We start from the raw sequence: 20,038 nt of genomic DNA, 5'->3' as shown, positions 1-20,038 counted from the left end.
AGAATTCTTGACGTAGGAAAAAAATGAAATGACATTCATAATCTCCATATTGCGATATATCCATGTTTCAAGTTTCATGAAAAAATATGAAGAACTTTTAAAGTTATTCCAGGATCCAGAAAAGTGTGACAGACAGACTGACTGACAGACAGAGCGCAAACCATTAGTCCCCTTCGGTTTCACCGGTAGGGGACAACAAAATTAATGAGGCAAAATAAGACTCGCAACAGTACCCATATCGAAGTAGGTGTTCAGTATTAGATCCATGACATGCTAAAATAAGCCTAAACATTTTAAACCACAATTCAAGAGCATTGCAAATTATATTTTGGTCCAATTATCTCCAATCTGTCAAAACCTGTAAACAGATTTTGTGCAAATATAATTTGACCGCCTCTCGAAAAAACAATGATTGTATATCACTTTTGGAAGAGCAATTAATCAAGTGAATAAAATCTGTTTATATTACTTAAGTCATTTTAATACTAATTTTGTTATTTATTTTTACTTGATAGCACCAAAAAGCTATAAGCTCAACGAGACTGACACTTTAGAGTCCATTTCCTGGGAAGAACCAGTACTTGGTATCTTTCATTAGATCTTGAGTACACTGCTAGGGTCGTGAACAAGGTTGGGACCTCTTGTAGGTGATCATATGGAGGGAAGAACCCAGCGAACACCATTTTTTCATCAAACCAAAGACTCCCTGATGGCTGCAGTTTATGTTGGGTACTTTGATTGCGCACCTGTTTATTTTATGAGTCTATATCACATGTCAAACATAAGAGCTACATACAAAACATGCCCACCCAATAATATGGTACCTCAAAAACGTGTCTGATAGAAATTTCATTTAACCTTAACTGGTCATAAACCAATTCAAAATTGCCAACATTAATTTCAATGAAAACCTAAGCCCTGTTTTGTTTAATTACCAGACATTTTTATCAGCATTAATTCCAGAGTGTCAGACAATCTGCCCATTAGCAAATCAATGAAATTCCATAAAACTCTTTGTAAATCAGATACCAGTGCCACTCTAGAATGGTATATTGCCTATTCAGTACAGCCTACAACCTGCCAAAAACATATTTATCACTACCCGGTTTTATGCCTGTGGCGCTTTCAGGCTGTTTAACTGCTGTCAAACATAGATAAGGCAAGCATATTGTTAGATTTTCCCCATCACTCTGTCAATCAAGAAATTAGGAACTGAAATTGGACTTTAGTACATTTTCTGTCTGAGTCTATGGGCATTTTGATCAAATATGCTATCCTCTGGGAGCTGCATGCTTAATTCAATTTTTGTAGAACACAAATAAGCAGTCCGGAATTCAAGCTGATATGGATTCAATTGGAAAGGCTATGTCTGATAAGCCCATCCCAAATGATATGATTATGTAATAATACAAATTATTGGTAGAATAAGGTCTCTTCATGAATGTTGATTATTTTTAAATGCATGCCCTATCTTCACTAATAACCCACGCCCCCTCCCCAATTAAAAAAATAAGGTACACACATTTTATGCAAACATTAATGCTTTCGACTGCTTAAAGAATGAATGCAAATACACGCATAAGGTGAATTTTTGACAGCAATGTTTAGTTAATGAGCTACATAGTCAAATTAATATGATGTTCTTTTAGTAATATACACAAAATAAGACCATTATTTTGACCTCTTATGATTGCTCCTCCCCTCCCCGTCTTAGGAAACATTTAAGGGGTAAGAATGAGTTGCTTGAAGAATATGAGAATCCAATTGGCTGAAACCCTCAAATTGTTGTAAATGGCGCATGAACATCTCATTCTGTGTTTTATTTAAAACTTTCAAATTGCTCATTTGTTCATTTTTTTCAAAGAATGTTTCTCAATATTTTTGGAAGATAGAGTGCTTTCAATTTTATGTGGAAGCATTTTTGGTTACAATGTAAATAGCAATCATTTATCACTTCTGTCAAAATACATATAGCAACATCAAATACATAGGCAATTTATGCACGCAAATATGAGGTCCCAAACTCTAGTACTGTAATTGGTGCTCTATCCAACATGCACAAATGACAACATTTTTTATCATCACTTTGAGTTTTTTGGAACACTCCACAAGAACCGAATCATTCTTCACCAATATCTGTCAGAAAGCTTTTACTTTTACAGCAAGAAAGGCATGTGATGTTTAATTTTTGCCCATGCATTTACGTTTTCACATGTTCGGAAGTAACATAAATAATTGCATTATTGCTGTCACTACTTTCCACATGCACAATTTAGAAATGACAAAATGTCACCATTTGTGCATACTTTGTGCATTTTAGGGTAAACTTATATTTCTGCACCAATTTGCAAGCTTTAACCCATTTATGCCTAGCGTCTAGGAAAAGGCCTTGGCAAACAACGTATACCCAGATGAGATGCCGCATGATGCAGCATCTCATCAGGGTCTGCGCTGTTTGCTTAAAGAAATTTCTGTAAGAAATATTCTAAATATAGAAATAAATATACTAGACATCCCTAATTTGGGAAATAAATTGATCCTATTTAGAAGGATAGGAGAGTCCACTAGGCATAAATGGGTTAATGTCCTAAGAGCCTCCTGTTTGTACTCTATGCGCAGCCATAAATGACAACGGAGCTTTATATTCCGAATTACATGTTAACACACTGAGCTTTCCCCCTCGACATCAGCATTATTACAAAGCATGCTTCCCCATAGCCCTGCCCTTGGCATATCAGCCAGTTGACAGCGGAATCTTCAATGCTCCTGACTCTTGACATGCTCTTGGCATGATTTACACGGGCTTACAAGTAGGTAAAAAAGTTTTGGTAACTCCCCATTAGTAACATGCAATTGTAGAGCAAACTTCGAGCAGAGAAGAACACAATTTATGTTTGTTGATTTTTAGTGCCATGAATCAATAGTGTTTCCTTTGATACTTAAAGTACTGATTTTCAAATGTTTAATACTAATAAAAGAAAATACATATACATGAAGATTTTTACATTTATATATGAGATACAATTATAGTTTTAAGCTCAACCCTCCAAATAAACAACTTGAAAAAAAATCTGTACCTGCAACGTTTACCACCGCTGTGCGACTGCGCGCAACGCCGTGTATATTGGTAGCAGTGCAATAGTATTCCCCAGTGTATGTTCTATTCTTAGAATGAAGGAATTGGAGCATGAAAAGTCGCGTATTTTCGACGAGCATCCGGATCTGCTCGTTGTAGTTCAACTCGTCAAATTCGATCAGTCGGCTATTGTGGTACCAGGCGATTTTCGGAGTTGGGTCCCCTGAAGCGAAATTAATAATTTCAATCCATGTTAAAAACTGACATCTTTGGAAGCTAAGGCAATGAACTCTCCAGTTAAAGTAATAAAACACTGATTCTGCCCATACAAAGAGCTAAACCAGGATATTGAATATGAACTGTCAGAAAGAATTTGACAGCATAAGCCATATTTATATAGTTAAATGCATTTAATTAAAAGATGTGATTTTTATTTTCAACATTTGACAGCAAATTGAAACTTATAGGACAATAATAATGGTGTCCAGCTGTCCTGCTAGCACAGTGGTTTGTACACTAGTTTCTCACTTAGGCGACCCTGGTTCAAATCCCATTCCTGGCAGCATGTGAGTTTGGTTAGTGGCTACCATACAGGACAGGAGGGGTTTCCTCTGGGTACTTTGGCTTCCCCCCACAACACAATACTACACCAATATTGAACAAGACTATTGCCAAGCAATAAATGTCCCCTACCGGTGTAACAGGCCAATTTTTCCCCCCTGGCCACTTTTTCCCCAGGGAAAAAAGGTACTAGTCCATTTTTTTTCCGGGGAAAAAGTGGCCTAGGCCAATTCTTCCCCCCCTAGTCCAATTCTTCCCCCCCTGATTTTTCATTTAATATATCTCTCCGTCTACACCTTTCGTCCAGTTTTTCCCCCCTGGCCAGTTTTTCCCCCCTAACATGTAAAAGTAGTTTTAATATCAGAGTTTGATTGAGAGTTGCTAAAACTGCCTCCACACCCTTATCTTTTATTTTACTTATCTTTTACATTTATATTTCACTTTTCTTCCAGTTGTTCTCCCCTGGCCAGTTTTTCCCCCCTACCATGTACAAGTAGTTTTAACAACAGAATTTGATCGAGAGTTGCTAAAACTGCCTCCACCCCCTTATCTTTTATCTTAATTATCTTTTACATTTATTCTTCACTTTTCGGACAGTTTTTCCCCCCATGGCAAGTTTTTCCCCCTTAACATGTAAAAGTAGTTTTAACAACAGAATTTGATTGAGAGTTGCTTAAACTGCCTCAACCCCCTTATCTTTTATTTTACTTCTATTTTACATTTTTTCTTCAACTTTTTGCAAATTCCCCCCCCCCCTGAAAATTGGTAAGAATGTTCATCTCAATGAAATCTAGGTTAAGTTAGGGAAAGTGGGTCATGTGTGTTCCAAAACTAGGTCACCAGACCAAATCACAGAAACGGTTAGTTAACACTCCAGAGGTCACTTTTCATACCAATCTTCATGAAAATTGGTCAGAACCTTCATCTCAATGAAATATAGGTTGAGTTTGAATGTAGGTGATAGGTAGTCAAAAACTAGGTCATTAGGTCAAATTATAGAAAACTTTCGTTAACTCTCTAGATGTCATATTTTCTTCCTGATCTTCATGAAAATGGATCACAATGTCCATCTCTATCAAATCATTACCTGAGTTTGGAAGTTGGTCATGTGCAGGCAAAAGCTAGGTTACAACTAAGTCAAATCATACAGAATGTTTGTTTGCAATCTAGAAGGAGTTTCAGGTGAGCGATACAGGACCCTCTTGTTCATTCACTTTTAGGCCATTTTTCCCCCTTGGCCAGTTTTTCCCCCCTACCATTTGGTTTCGTTCCAAAGACTACTTTTACACTTAATTTTATCTTTTGACAATTACTTTGGGGGGCGAGGGGGGAATTGGCCGAGGGGAGAAAAATGGCCAAGAGTCATGTTGCAATTAATTCTTTAAGTAGGGGGAAAATTTGGCCAAGGGGGGGGGGGGGGGAAAGATTGGCCTGGGCCATTTTTTCCCTGGGGGAAAAAACGGCCTGGGCCAATCTTTCCCCGGGGAAAAAATGGCCTAGGCCAATTTTTCCCCGGGGAAAAACTGGCTGGGGGAGAAATGGACCGCTACACCGGCTCCACCATTGTCTGATATATTTTTTTTTTTTTTTTTTTACATAGCAACCAGAATTTTTGATGTAGGAACAAAATGAAATGACGATCATAATGTCCATATTGCCATCTATCCATGCTTCAAGTTTCATGAAAAAATATTAAGAACTTTTAAAGTTATCGCAGGATCCAGAAAAGTGTGACAGAGTCACGGACTGACAGACGGACTGACTGACAGACACACAGAGTGCAAACCATAATTCCCTTGCGGTGAAACCGGTAGGGGACAAAAACAACACAATAGCTGGACATTGCAGCTATAATTCATAATTTATCACAACTTTCTTTCGCTAGTCTAGTAAGTTAACCCTTTGCATGCTGGGAAATTTATCGTCTGCTAAAATGTCGTCTGCTGAATTTCCACAATTAGCATTTCTTCGATTTTTTTTCAAAATATACTATCAGAATAGCAAACAGTTTGGATCCAGATAAGACGCCACGTTCTGTGGCATCTCATCTGGATCCAAACTGTTTGCAAAGGCCTTCAAAATTCGGTTCCTGCACTGAAAGAGTTAATAAGGTCGGAGTGCTGGGACACACTCTGGGTCTGCACATAATGCAGTCACTGACTTGGACCTCATAAACCTCCAAATACACACACATAATGGTGTCCTTGAATTTCATTAACCCTTTGCATGCTGGGAAATTACATAATGGTGTCCTTGAATTTCATTAACCCTTTGCATGCTAGGAAATTTGTCGTCTGCTAAAATGTCCTCTGCTGAATTTGTAAAATTAGCATTTTTTGATTTTTTTTTAAAAGAATACTATCAGAATAGCAAACAGTTTGGATCCTGATGAGACGCCACATTCTGTGGCGTCTCATCTGGATCCAAACTGTTTGCAAAGGCCTTCAAAATTCGGTTCCAGCACTGAAAGAGTTAATATGAAACAAAATTGATCATGTAACTTTTTTTAACATGAGCACACAATATTGTACAGTAGCTTGTACATCATTAATTTCATCAACAAAACTTAAAAGTGTGACTTGTTGCGGACTTCCTCAAACACGATTTTACAACGGGTCTTCCGGCTGTCAGAGTGTCATTTTGTTAATGTAAATTTTGTCTGAATAAAGTCATGAAGATCACATGTGAATGTATTATCAAATAGAATAGCACCATTTAAATGTCACCTTGTCAGTGAGTTCACAAAGAACTTTCCTTTTTTTTAATTGTTAATTGTTCTTTTTATTTTTGTTTTGTGATCTCTATTACAATCATGTCAGTGCAATCATTTTAAAGATATGTTAATGTGGTCAAATTTAAGCTAGATTATGTCCATTTGATCATGTAACAACATTTTAATATATATCATTCAATTTCTAAACATAGAACCATTTAATGTTCTGCATAGTATTTGCGATTGAGTTATCTTTCATAAACAATGAAGACCTCCTAAATACAATTTAAGTGTTTGAAGCGCACAAAAAACAAATTGCTCAGTCATCAAAACGTAATAACAACGCAGTAAAACAAGACATTTAACAAGACAGCACGCTTGTTGCATGAATGGTGACATATGGTCGTGATGTATTACTTACACTCCATCATTTGAGCAGACGTGATAAATTACAAATAATGATCATTAGAAGTTCTACTTGTAATTTAGAGCAGCAAACATTGCAATGAGTAATTAATGGCAATATTAAAGTATCATCATTTGTTTACTAAATACTGAATTTTGGCAAGCATTACGACATATACTACCTGGTCCTTTTTTATTTGAACAACTAACATTGTATATTATTACTTGTATATTGTTACCTGTATAAAACCTTGCATTTTTAATAGACAAGAAAAAAGTTTTTTTATTTTAATTTAGTTAAAACTATAATTATCTTAACGCTTTATAAGCGACAGAGTAACATTCTTAAACATACCGGTAGTCAATTGATTTTAATCAAGGAAAAATAAGTCATAGATTTGCCAAGAAACTAGAAAAGGTTTTTACTTTTACTTTAGTAACAAATATGCATGTTTGTGATAAACGCTTTGGAAGGCATAATGGGCAAGTTTTGAAACATGGTCTTTACTTATAATATTTGAGTCAAGCTTTGGAAGTGCTTTACCTTTGGCACAACAGTCAGGCTTTGAAAATGGTTGTACCTTTGGCATACCAGTCAGGCTTTGAAAAGGGCTGTACCTTTGGCATGACAGTAAGGCTTTGAAAAGGGCTGTACCTTTGTCATGACAGTCAGACTTTGAAAAGGGCTGTACCTTTTGCATAACAGTCAGGCTTTGAAAAGGGCTGCATTTTGGTATTACAGTCCCGCTTAAAACGAGCATAAGCATCAGATAACTAAAGGGCATTACAATTTGAAAGGTTTGCTACCTTTCGCGTTACATTCCAGTGTTGCGGGCAGATTCTTGGCGAAGTACGTGTCTTTGGGCCCCTCAGAGATGAAGGGGTTGGGCTCACTCACGAGAGGCAGGTGCTCACCGTAGGGACTTGCAGGATCAGGGCTGTGGGGCTGGGCATTGGCTTCACCTGCAAAATATGGAAGGGAACTGTTGCATGCATTTGTTTTGCAATATTGTTTGTTAATTCATATCAAAAGATCACCTGTTAAATGTAGAAGATAGTTTTATTCTTTGCTTAAATGTTCAATGGTGTAGGAGTAAATTAAGGCTGAATTTTGTAATGAAAATAAGAAATTAAGACCACTGGGTACCACCACCACCACTTTCATCATCACTATGATCATCTTCACAATCAATATCCAGAAGCAGCAAAACATCACAACACTGTTAACCCATTTATGCATAGTGGACTCTCCCATCCTTCTAAATTGGATCAATTTATTTCCAAAATTAGGCATGTCTAGTATATTTATTGCTATATATAGAATATTTCTTACAGAAATTCCTTTAAGCAAACAGCGCAGACCCTGATGTGACGCTGCATCATGGGGCGTCTCATCTGGGTCTACGCTGTTTGCCAAGGCTTTTTTTCTAGACGCTAGGACTAAATGGGTTAATTGACACATGAGTCTCAGGTTGTAATATTTCAGACAGAGTTTTGATGTTACATTTCAGATTCCTGAGTCTTGATGTTACATTTCAGGCAATTTAGTGATTTGTCTAACACAATCAGTTTCAGCAAAACACATCAATCTCATCCAAAATTTCTTGGACAAGCAGTAACATCTTGCACCGAAAAAAGTAATAAACATGTTTCAGCTATCTTTATGTATACTCCTACAAGGCAAACAGCTTGTTAATGCAAACAATATCAACAACTATTATCTGTAACAGACTAAAACTGTTGCTGTCATGGAAATAAAATTGTCAAAGACAGCAACAGATAACATCTTGAGGAATGCTAACAAGTCATATCTGTAAATGTATGTTGGATTCAATCTACTCTCTGAAATCAGACCACCTAAGACTTTGCCTGTCATTGAAATGTTTCTATCTATGGAGATGATCTTTAGCAAGTTGTTCTTATATCACAGACTTGTATTGGTAGCCTATAATAATGACATTCTGTAGTTTTTTTTTACCGAAACTTTGACCGTTTATATAAAAGTATTGAGCAAGGCCTTTAAGTTGCATTCTATTATATTTTGCATGTCTCTTTTTTTCATTTTAGCTAGAACTGATGTTTCACAGTGTTCAAAATTCATTCAGTCCTATGGCTATTATCAATTTACCAACTCACTCTTTCTTGGTTTGGCTCCTTTATCGATACCAGTGTTGTTTTACAACATTTTGGGAATGGGGCCGGGTTCTTTTGGATTGGGAAAAATCGTGGTGTTTTGACCAAAATTGGGAAAATTGTGTTGTTGCTGTTTTGCTTACAAATGCTTCAACAATAAGAATACAAGTGTTTTCATTATGAAATTCACTAAGGGTTAACTAATATAGTGCTATATGTGATCGGTACTAAATGTTAAGATGTAACAATATTTTGTAATTTTTTTTTTTGAAACCTTCAATTGGGAATTTTTAGGTCCAATTTGGGAAAAAGAAACTTTTTTCCATTTGGGATGGGGCCAGTGATACCGGACCCAAATTTGAATGAAAAAAAACACTGAATACTTAGAGCACAAACTTCTGTAAAAAACTGGCAGTGGCATTACTTGAATCCGAGGTAGGGGGAGAATGGCCATAGCAAGGATTGAACCCTTTGCATGCTGGGAAATTTGTCGTCTGCTAAAATGTTGTCTGCTGAATTTCTAAAATTAGCATTTTCTTCCATTTTTTTCAAAGAATACTATCAGAATAGCAAACAATTTGGATCCTGATGAGACGCCACGTTCTGTGGCATCTCATTAGGATGCAAACTGATTGCAAAGGCCATTAAAATTCGGTTCCAGCGCTGAAAGGGTTAACCCTTTCCCACTCAGAAACAAAGTGAATATGGCTATGTGCAAACAGCATAAAACCAGAACAGCCAGCGAGTAACTTGCAGTCTGCTCAGGTTTTATGCTGTTTGCTGCTCATCAGTATTTAAGAGTTGGAAATGAAGCCTGTAAAACTTGAATCTAGTAAGAAAGGTCTTTAATTATATTTAACTTTCTAAGGGCCAACAAAAGCGTCAAAATATGTATCTAAGTGGTAAATGGTTAATGACCAATACCCCCCGCAAGTTATTTGGACAGGATGGGGATCAAACCCTCAATCGTTGAATTTGCAGTCCAGGGGTGGTATTCCAGAAACATCTTAAGTCATTTCTTAAATAATTTCATTTAAGTTCACAATTACAATGTTTTGTATTTCTTTACTAGATAAGGAATCACATGTTTCTTTTGGTATTCCTAAAATAACATTGACATAATGATGTTATTTTGATGTAATTCTTGATGCCAAACTATTGCAATAGGAAATGAAACACTTAAGAAAAATTCCCAATTTAAGGATAAAAATAAAATTTAACTTGAGATGCTTCTGGAATACAAACCCAGTGCTCTACCAACTGAGCTAGACAGCCCAGTTGGCATGTTTTGTTTTAATTTAATTTGTTTTCATCATAGAAGGGATTGCATAGGTTTATCACTTAGTTAATTTAATAAATTAGTGGATCACATAATGTATCTAGCCAGGCCATGTAATTTCATTGTATTTAATTCACTTTTTACAAATAGTAATGATATATATTTAGTCATATTTTTTTATTGGATTATATAATGAAGCTACAAACTTTGATTTTTTAATATACTTCGAATGACATGTAATACAAATTCCAAGATGGGTTAGAGTAATGTTAAAGAAATATGTTGCATAGCATATTAAATTACCACCACATAGAAAATGTTACCCGGTTTAAGTACAAAACTCTGAGAATTAATGATCTCCAATCTGTTTCTGTCTACATTACACCATACAATAGGTGGTACCAGTCACACAGATACCATCAATCACCCAAAACCATAACACTGAGGTACTCCAAACCACCCAAAGCCGTGACAAAAAGTAAACAAACACTGATGTATGGCAGGACAAAACATGTGGAGCTGTATTTTCCCCCTATCACTCATGAAGCTATTTTGAAATTATACAAACAACCAATGAAATATATCCCCCATAATATTCCTATCCCATGAAAATAAACATGTCATACAGTGATATCACCAAAAACCAAAATAAACCACATTTCCTACAGCTTGAATATGTTTTGTGTCAAACTAAATTCTTTTTTAGAATGGATAAAGGGGTTAACAACCGGTTGTCCACTACTAAAGAATGAAAACAATCACTTATGATATGTGGCTGCAGGCATTGTTGTGAAAAATGTTTCCCAATGTTTGCCAGATCTAACACATCATTAAAAGTAACATAATAGTGGTTGGAAACTTCCCCTTAGATAGTTAATTGAATTAAAGAGCTCTCACCCTAGATTCAAGTTTTAAATAGGCTTCGATTTCCAACCCTAAGATACTGATAAGCAGCAAACAGCATAAAACCTGAACAGACTGCTTATTAACCCTTTACCACTTTATTTTGACGCATTTGTAGTCCCTTAGAAAGTGACATTTAATTAAATACCTTTCTTACAAGATTTAAGTTTTAAAGGCTTCATTTTCAACCCTAAGATACTGATGAGCAGCAAACAGCATAAAGCCTGAACAGCTGAGTTACTCGCAGGCTGTTCTGGTTTTATGCTGTTTGCACAAAGCCATTTTCACTTTGCTTTTGAGTTGAAAGGGCTTAAGTTACTCACAGGTTGTTCTGCAGGTTCTATGCTGTTAGCACATAGCCATGTTCAATTTGCTTCTGAGTCAGGAAAAGGGTTAACAAATAAAATCTTGTATTAAATTCTAGTAAACTTCATAAAAGACAGTAGTTAATCTTAAATTATCATCAAAATACTCCAAGCTAAGTGGGTTGAACATTACCCACTGAGCGACATGATGTGCTTAAAATATACAAAACACTACAAACCGATATCCAAACATCCCCATATCAATAGGATCAGAACAACAATAAACATTAAAGTGACAGAAAAATTAAATTCCTGATGTTTTAGCATCATAGGCTCCGATTACATCAGATAAGATCTGACTTCTATCAAAAACCACTCAGTGCGATCAAACAACGTATTTTTTTTAAGTATATCTATATCTGACGTATATCTATATCGTACCAAAGAAAAGTCAGACGGACAAACCAATGCTAATTTTATGTATCCAGCATGGTTCTATATTCAATAACCACTCAGATATGCATTTTGACGCGTTTGTAGTCCCTAAAAATTAAATAAATAAAAGACCTCTCTTAATAGATTCAATTTTTTTAGGCTACTATAGCTTTGCTTCTGAGAAAGGGTTAAATGTATTAAGTATGGAAAGCAATATATTGTTTACATCAACTGTATGGATTGCACTCACTAATCTGGGACAACACTTTGCACAAATGCATTAACCCTTTGCATGCTGGGAAATTTGTCGTCTGCTTAAATGTTGTCTGCTAAATTTCTACAATTAGCACTTTCTTCGATTTTTTTCAAAGAATACTATCAGAATAGCAAACAGTTTGGATCCTGATGAGACGCCACGTTCTGTGGCGTCTCATCTGGATCCAAACTGTTTGCACAGGCCTTCAAAATTCGGTTCCCGCACTGAAAGGGTTAAACCCCATTTTCCCAGAGTGAGACTCGTTATATATTATACTGTACTTGCTTTTTACAAAGAAATATAGTCAAAATGCATCAAACTATGGGGTAAAACCCAGTAATGATATTAGACTATGTACCACTCTTTATCAGAAGTATATTCAACAGGTGGGAGGAAAAGCTTTTTTCAGACGGATAAGATGAATTTCAAGATTTTCCTGTCAGATATACTGGGCAGCAAATTGGGACCGAGGGTGGCACAAATGGCGCCATGACAACGAAATGTTCATGCCTTTCTGTTGCCAACAGTGACCCATTATGCTAACACCCAAAAAGCCACTAAAAAGCCAATGTAAACCTAATAAGACAGTTACACCAGTTGCTTTTCACATTATTATAACTTGATTCAAAAATCACAAAATATTCATTGTGTTAAAAGCTTTAATTATGCCCTGCCGTTAATCACAAAACTACCAACATGATACAACTCCTCCCAGCAAAACTATGGCTTATTAGGGCCTATCTTTCTCTCGCAATGTCAATGTTCATTACCACTAGATTAGTGCGAATGTAAACAAAATTATACCATAAATTGGCTATTGACAGGATGTAAGACTTTGGAAGTCGTTCACACCTATAAGTATCTTTCCGACATCTATTTTCTCACATTAGTTGCCCGGGAGAAATTTGTGGGTAATGAAGGATTACCTCCGGATAATATACAACTAATTTACCTCAGTAAGTGGCTACTGGAAACATTATAACAGGATGTTTTTTGTTACGGAACACAGATCATAGATTAGAAGGAAAACAATCCAGTATTGAAAGACTATTCATTACTCACAAAGAAATCCCCCTCCCAAATGTTTAGATTTGTTGTTTGATAAAGCTACATAAGTATTAGAAATTCAAAATACGCAGACTGCACAGGCTAATCTAGGATGACACTTTAACCCTTTCCCTGACTTAGAAGCAATGTGAAAATGGCTATGTGCAAACAACATAAAACCAGAACAGCCTGCAAGTAACTCGCAGTCTATTCAGGTTTTATGATGTTTGCTGCTCATCAGTATCTAAGGTTTGGAGATGAAGCCTTAAAAACTTGAATCTTATTAGAAAGGACTTATTATTAATTATAACTTTCTAGGGGACTACACAAATGAAAAGACGTATCTGAGTGGTAAAGGGTTAACCCTTTGCATGCTGGGAAATTTGTCGTCTGCTAAAATGTCGTCTGCTGAATTTCTAAAATTAGCATTTTCTTCAATTTTTTTCAAAGAATATTATCAGAATAGCAGACAGTTTGGATCCTGATGAGACGCCACGTTTTGTGGCGTCTCATCTGGATCCAAACTGTTTGCAAAGGCCTTCAAAATTCGGTTCCCGCACTGAAAGGGTTAAACATATGCATTTAGCCCTATTTTCCCAGAATGAGGTTCATTTGGTTATGCTTATAAGCAGGTATACAATACATCTTCCATGCACAAGGTAGTTTTCAGACCACCCAAAGTGCATTCATGGCCAGACACGCTGACAAATGCCTTCGGAAATTAATGAAGCAACCTCGTCATGTGTAATCATGTTTATTAGAATAGATCATTGCAGTGGCATGCAAGAATAAGTTTGCAGAAACATTTTTAATCCGCACCTACGGCAATATCTGGCAATATTTCATGGATTTTGAGAACATCAGCGAACAAGCAAATTCGTTGAATTGATATCCCCCCCATATGCTTCTGGACACAAAAGTGTTATATTTGACACTAAAAAAAGCATTTTTTTCAAGATACAAAGGGCCATAACTCTGTTATTAATAGATGGTGTACAATGCCATTTGGCGTGCATCATCCTCTTATCCATATATATACTCATACGAAGTTTCAATGAAATCCGCCAAAGCACTTCCAAGATGTGGCTCCGGACGAACAGAAAGACGGACGGACAACGCCAAAACAATATCCTTCCGCCTATACGAGGGAGATAAAAGAAATAGCCCTCATCACCCAGTTGCACATTTGTACATTCTGAAAGATTAATGGACTAACAGTTATTTGACTCTGGTAACTTGTGTTTTACCTACAAATACCTTTGCATGGTCAACACAAAACTAGATACAACATCTGACCAAGTTAGGTGAAGATCGGATGAAAAAAACTTGAATTAGAGAGCGGACACTTAATACGGACCGACAGACCGTTACCAACAGACCAACCGTCCGACAGACAAATTTACTCCTATATACCCCTCTAAACTTTATTTGTGGGGACATAATATACTCAAAATATGGTTACAGAATATTTTACAATTTTACAAGTACTATTCCAAAACATTAGATTCCCTTTGATGAAGGAAACTTGAAAAAAAATACTCAACCTCTGATGGTTTGGTGCACATCATTGCGTCTGCTATTGTAACATGTTCTACAGATAGTTTCAGGTTATTCACACATGCAAGAAGATGAATAATAAAAACGCCATTAATGTGTGCAGAAAATGAGAACTTTTCTGACAATTATGAATATCTGGGCTACTGATCCAGTATTTTTTATTCCATTCCTATAATTGGTTGCCCCGATTACATTAATTGCACCTGATAAAGCAATGCCCATATTCATCAATTCCTATTCTTTCCAGTATGAACATCAAAAGACCTAAAGTTTCAAACTTACAATCCAGCTAGGCCAAAGAAAAAAATATGTCCGTTTCTGGTCTCCTTGAAAAAACAAACAGGGTTAGTAGGTAGTTTTTTTTTTTTTTTTTTTATTCTCAGGTACTAGAATGGAAGGCTACTAAAGCTTATAATAAGAAATACATGTATATATATATGCTTTGTTTGTTTGATATTACATCTTATATTAACAAAAATGAAAAAAAAATTATTTTTTTTGGCGACCCCAATAAAAAGTTGAGGGTCGGCGCTGATTCGGAAGACACCATCGGGTGACTGGAATCAGACCTTTTTTTTCCCGGCCTTACTACATTATTTCAACATCACAATAAGAGATAATAAACTCTATCAATTTAATGTGCAATTAGCTCACAAGGTCCTATCTGCATATCAGTGCATGGATCAATCACCGCTAACGATTTTATGACAAAACCAATTAGCAGGATGACCTGTTTTCAAAGGAACTGCAAGAACTGTTATGGGCATCTACCATCTAATCTGGAGCCGTTATTACAAACTTCCTGGGTTTATCCTGTAAATCTACTTTGAAGCAATACCATTATTACTGAAATTCTTGCTGACAAAGCCAAAATTGAAATTTTAATTGTTTCTTCACAGTATTGATAAACAAGATATCTGTGTCTGGCATTCTTATTATTACCTTTTATAGATTTACAAAATGAAGGTAAATTGTCTCTGATGAAAGCCAATCCTGATATTGTCAAGAAAATACTGTTTTTATGAAATGATGTATGTCTTATATAAAAAGAGGAACTATTGATTGTTGTTTTTTATGTCACATGATCAGATTACAATACATTGTGTTGCTGCAGACTACTTATGATAAGACAGTTGATCTCAAAACAGGCACAATTTTTCATTGAATGCTTCTCTCTGTTCACATTCCTATTAACCCTTTGCATGCTGGGAAATTTGTCGTCTGCTAAAATGTCGTCTGCTGAATTTCTAAAATGAGCATTTTCTTCGATTTTTTTTCAAAGAATACTATCAGAATAGCAAACAGTTTGGATCCAGATGAGACGCCATGTTCTGTAGCGTCTCATCTTGATCCAAACTGTTTGCAAAGGCCTTCAAAATTCGGTTCCCGCACTGAAAGAGTTAAATATAATGACACTAGGTTCAAGGGACTGTCAACCACGAATGACGTAAAAAGAAAAGTTCTAAAATACCGTATTTTTTTTACAATTATTAGTTTATATTGATTAAAATATCACGACTGGTATATTACATTACTTGAAAAAAGTTCATATTTTAAGTATATTCTGTAATACAATTTTGCGATGTGAAATCGAAAGTACTTCGTGAAAATAGGTGACATAACGATTTACACACTATAAATAACGAAAGTAGATTGATCATTTTATGTAGGAAATAATTATACAATTCACTACGCATGCAAAATTTGCATTCCTGGGTTCACCACGTGACGACGATGATCGATCTACTGGCGTTATTTAAAGTTAATTGGTAGTTACCTGGTAGACATACCCAGTAAAATTTATTACCAAAAATTCTGAAGATATGAAAACTAAACACCTTTTTTCAAGAAATGTAATATACCAGTCGTGATATTTGAATCAATATAAACCTATAATTGTAAAATAATACGGTATTTTACAACTTTTCTTTTCTTTGTTGTCGTGGTTGACAGTCCCTTTAAACAATATTGTCAGACAATGGATATGTAACAAGAGTACTGCATAACGTGTGCCACGCTCGGCTGCGGGTGCGTTTTGAATAAATGAAAGCTTGTCAGATTTTTTTTTAGAGGTCACAGTGACCTTGATCTTTGACCTAGTGACCCAAAAATGGATATGGCATGTATAACTAATCAAGGTGCAGCTACATATGAAGTTTCAAAGTTGTAGGTTAAAGCAGTTTGATTTTAGAGCCAATGTTCATAACCTTAACAAAATGTTAAGGTTTTTAAGCAGTCGACGCTGGCTATGACAATACCTTGGGTTTTCTCCGAAAACAGCTGAGCTAAAAATTATATTCAACGAGTCTATAACAGAATGGGTTGACAGAGAATGGGTACAAATGCTTAAATACTTGAGAGGATTACTTCTAGCCCTTTGCATGCTGGGAAATTTGTCGTCTGCTAAAATGTCGTCTGCTGAATTTCTAAAATTAGCATTTCCTTCGATTTTATTTTCAAAGAATACTATCAGAATTGCAAACAGTTTAGATCCTGATGAGACACCTTGTTTTGAGGCGTCTCATCTGGATCCAAATTGTTTGCAAAGGCCTTCAAAATTCGGTTCCAGCACTGAAAGAGTTAATAGAAGTGCATTGTTGCATTATCCTTTTGAATCATTGCACAATCAAAACTTAAGGGCAGATCACTCTTCATAATTTTCAATTTTGCATAACTGCTCTTGGTCAAACTTTGACACATAAAATAATTTCTTTTCCCCAACAGCAAGCCATCACAATAACATTTCTCGCCAAAACAATGACCCTTCCTTGTATTCAGAAATTTCTTGTTACCCCCTAGTGGAATACATTTCTTCCCATTCCATTCAGCTGTAATGCATTGATATCTCAGGTCAAACAACCAAACACCACCAGCAAAGACACAATCTTCAGTATAAATCAAACAAATGTGAATGAATTTAATTGAAAACTACAACTTAAATTTAGGTGTAGTCCCTTAACAGCATTTAGCGAAATTGTTAATGTTATGTAGCCTATTTCTTTTGGGATTCTGCAGTGATGCAATTTGAATTCAGTAAAAGGGAAAAACTGATTATAGCCTAGGCATTTTGTACTTCAAAGCAAAACCATTAGTAAATGACATAGAGCAACTGGTGCTATTTGTGCAACATTTAACAACTTTATTCTTTACAAAATCCAATCAACAGCTTAAATGCTATTGGCCAAGAGATGAGACATCAACAATCAACATTCCGATGCTTGCTTCTAACTGGTTTGACATTAATTTTCTTCAACATTTCATTCATCATAATACATTTGTTATCTGATATTAGATAGTATTTCTCAAGACAATAAATAAATAGGCATGTATGAGTTTTTTTTCTTTGAAAATTGTTGGAAATAAAATATTAAAACTTATTAGTTGCCTTAAGAAATATCAAATTCTAGTTTCACTCAATACCAGTTGATGTGTGTAATACTTACAAATAAAGATTATTTTTTTTCTTTCTGGAATATCATCTTTAAAAAGTTTTGTTTCATTGCACATGAACACAATTCTGTATTTGCAATGTTATGCACAACTTAAAAGTATGAGCAATACCATAATGATATTGTCTATTCCTGTGGTTACTGCGTCACATAGCACTCTTCTCCTAAGCTAAGTACTGAAGGTGTATAACTTTATAAAGCAATCATTAAATAGCAAATACTAGTGAACTGCAAAATACAAGGGTTCAATTGTTGTCTTGCTTTTCTTACATCTAGTCTATAGCAAATCCTCAATCCATATATATTTCAATTTGAAACAGCTAACCATTTATGCCAATAACCTTTTTATTCCACTAGTATTATGAGATCATACTACTTGTTGTGTTTTTCTTCGTATATTCTACATGAAAAATGTACTATCAAACCTCACTACAATACAGTTTATGTTAACAGCAACATTTGTACATCAATGATCACAAATTATGTTCATAGACATTATGTGCCAAATTGATGCAGATCATGCACACCTTGTTCTTCCACTGGAATCTGTTAACAGTTTATAAGAGCGTTCAACATGAACAACATTTACAAATCATGCATTCTGAAACAACAAGAGTGCTTTTCAATTTAAACATAGATCTGTCAGCAAGCGGTTTTGCACATTACACCAGATGTAAATAAATTGTAAAAAGGCTCACAAACAGTTTGAAACGCCAAAGGGAATTACTTTTTATTTGTCAAGGAATAATAAATGGTGATAATACATGCAACGAGGGCCCAATATATGCTATCGTATCTCTTAGAAAAGACACTAAATCCTTTGAAACCCTACAATAAATCCAGCAAAATGCTCTGTTTACAACCAATAACACGCCTGTTAAATGAGATAAACATAATTTCCCTATCCGCACTAGATCTGGAAAAGCTACTATCATCTCTCCAAATTCATTCAGAATCATCATCAAAGCTATTATGTCCATGTTCTCCAAACTAATAATTATTCCTGCAGATGGCAAACGGATTTTCCAATGTTTGAGTTTTAATCAAAACGATTTACATGTTGTTATTGGTTTAAACTTATATACTTTAGTTCCATTGCATTTAAAGCACGAGCTTTTTTGTCCGTGACCTGGGTAGAACCAGTACTGGGTGTCATGGAGGGGGGGGGGTCTAAAGAATGTTTCCACAAAGGGGATCAAACCTGTGGTCGCTAAGCAGACATTATATCCACTATGCCACAGCGACCTCATTTTATATTATAAAACAAGTGTAGAAATAAAAGAGAAATCTTAACAATGAAACATTCAAAATAATGGACACTGTGTTCAACTTTATCAAAACCATAGTCAACAAGACATTTCACTATGAACCATTGAGCAAACATTTCGAATTCAAAACAAAATATTTCAAAATAAGGGTGTTTGATTTGCTTTTACAAAAGTAACATTAATTTTCATTTGCTTATACAGTTAATTACCATCAGGCAAATAATTTGCCTTTTTTAATGTGTGAATCAAACTTCTTGTTTACACTTTAAAACAGAAATAGAAATAGAACCAACCATATGGGGTAAAACATTCTGGTCAAAAAAGTTCAAGACAGGGTCCAAAAAAAATTCCAAACCAAAAGCAGACAGAGCAATTACTAATATACATTATATTTGCATCAAAGGCTGGCATTTAATGACTTTATAATCAACTCCAGGCACATACTTGCCATGTATATCACACTTATATCACATTATTGATTGCATTCCCATCCAAGTTGTACGCCCCGCCCCTTAGTTTGCGGTTCAGAATCAATCTTAAAACCTCGTCTGCAGACACTTAGTGTTTCCTGTAGCCGACAGTCTGCCAGAATTTGGCAAGAAAATTAACCAAGACTCCGCCCACTTTGTATAATTTTAACAGCAAAAATGT

At 35.5% G+C, this 20,038-nt stretch overlaps 1 protein-coding gene across 6 annotated transcripts in view; it reads right to left on the bottom strand.

The window, feature by feature from the left end:
* Positions 1-20,038, bottom strand: part of LOC127881817 (roundabout homolog 2-like) — a 114,191-nt gene that overhangs the window by 41,337 nt on the left and 52,816 nt on the right. For all 6 annotated transcript variants that reach the window (XM_052429956.1, XM_052429951.1, XM_052429954.1 and 3 more), the window contains exons 3-4: positions 7,563-7,718; positions 3,078-3,299 (exon numbers count right to left, since the gene is read on the bottom strand). In XM_052429956.1, coding sequence (XP_052285916.1) covers positions 3,078-3,299; positions 7,563-7,718 — 378 coding nt within the window. The remainder of the gene's footprint in view (positions 1-3,077; positions 3,300-7,562; positions 7,719-20,038) is intronic.

This window comes from Dreissena polymorpha, chromosome 5 (assembly GCF_020536995.1).
Source record: "Dreissena polymorpha isolate Duluth1 chromosome 5, UMN_Dpol_1.0, whole genome shotgun sequence".
NCBI lineage: Eukaryota > Metazoa > Mollusca > Bivalvia > Myida > Dreissenidae > Dreissena > Dreissena polymorpha.
This window is presented reverse-complemented; position numbering and strand designations above follow the sequence as displayed.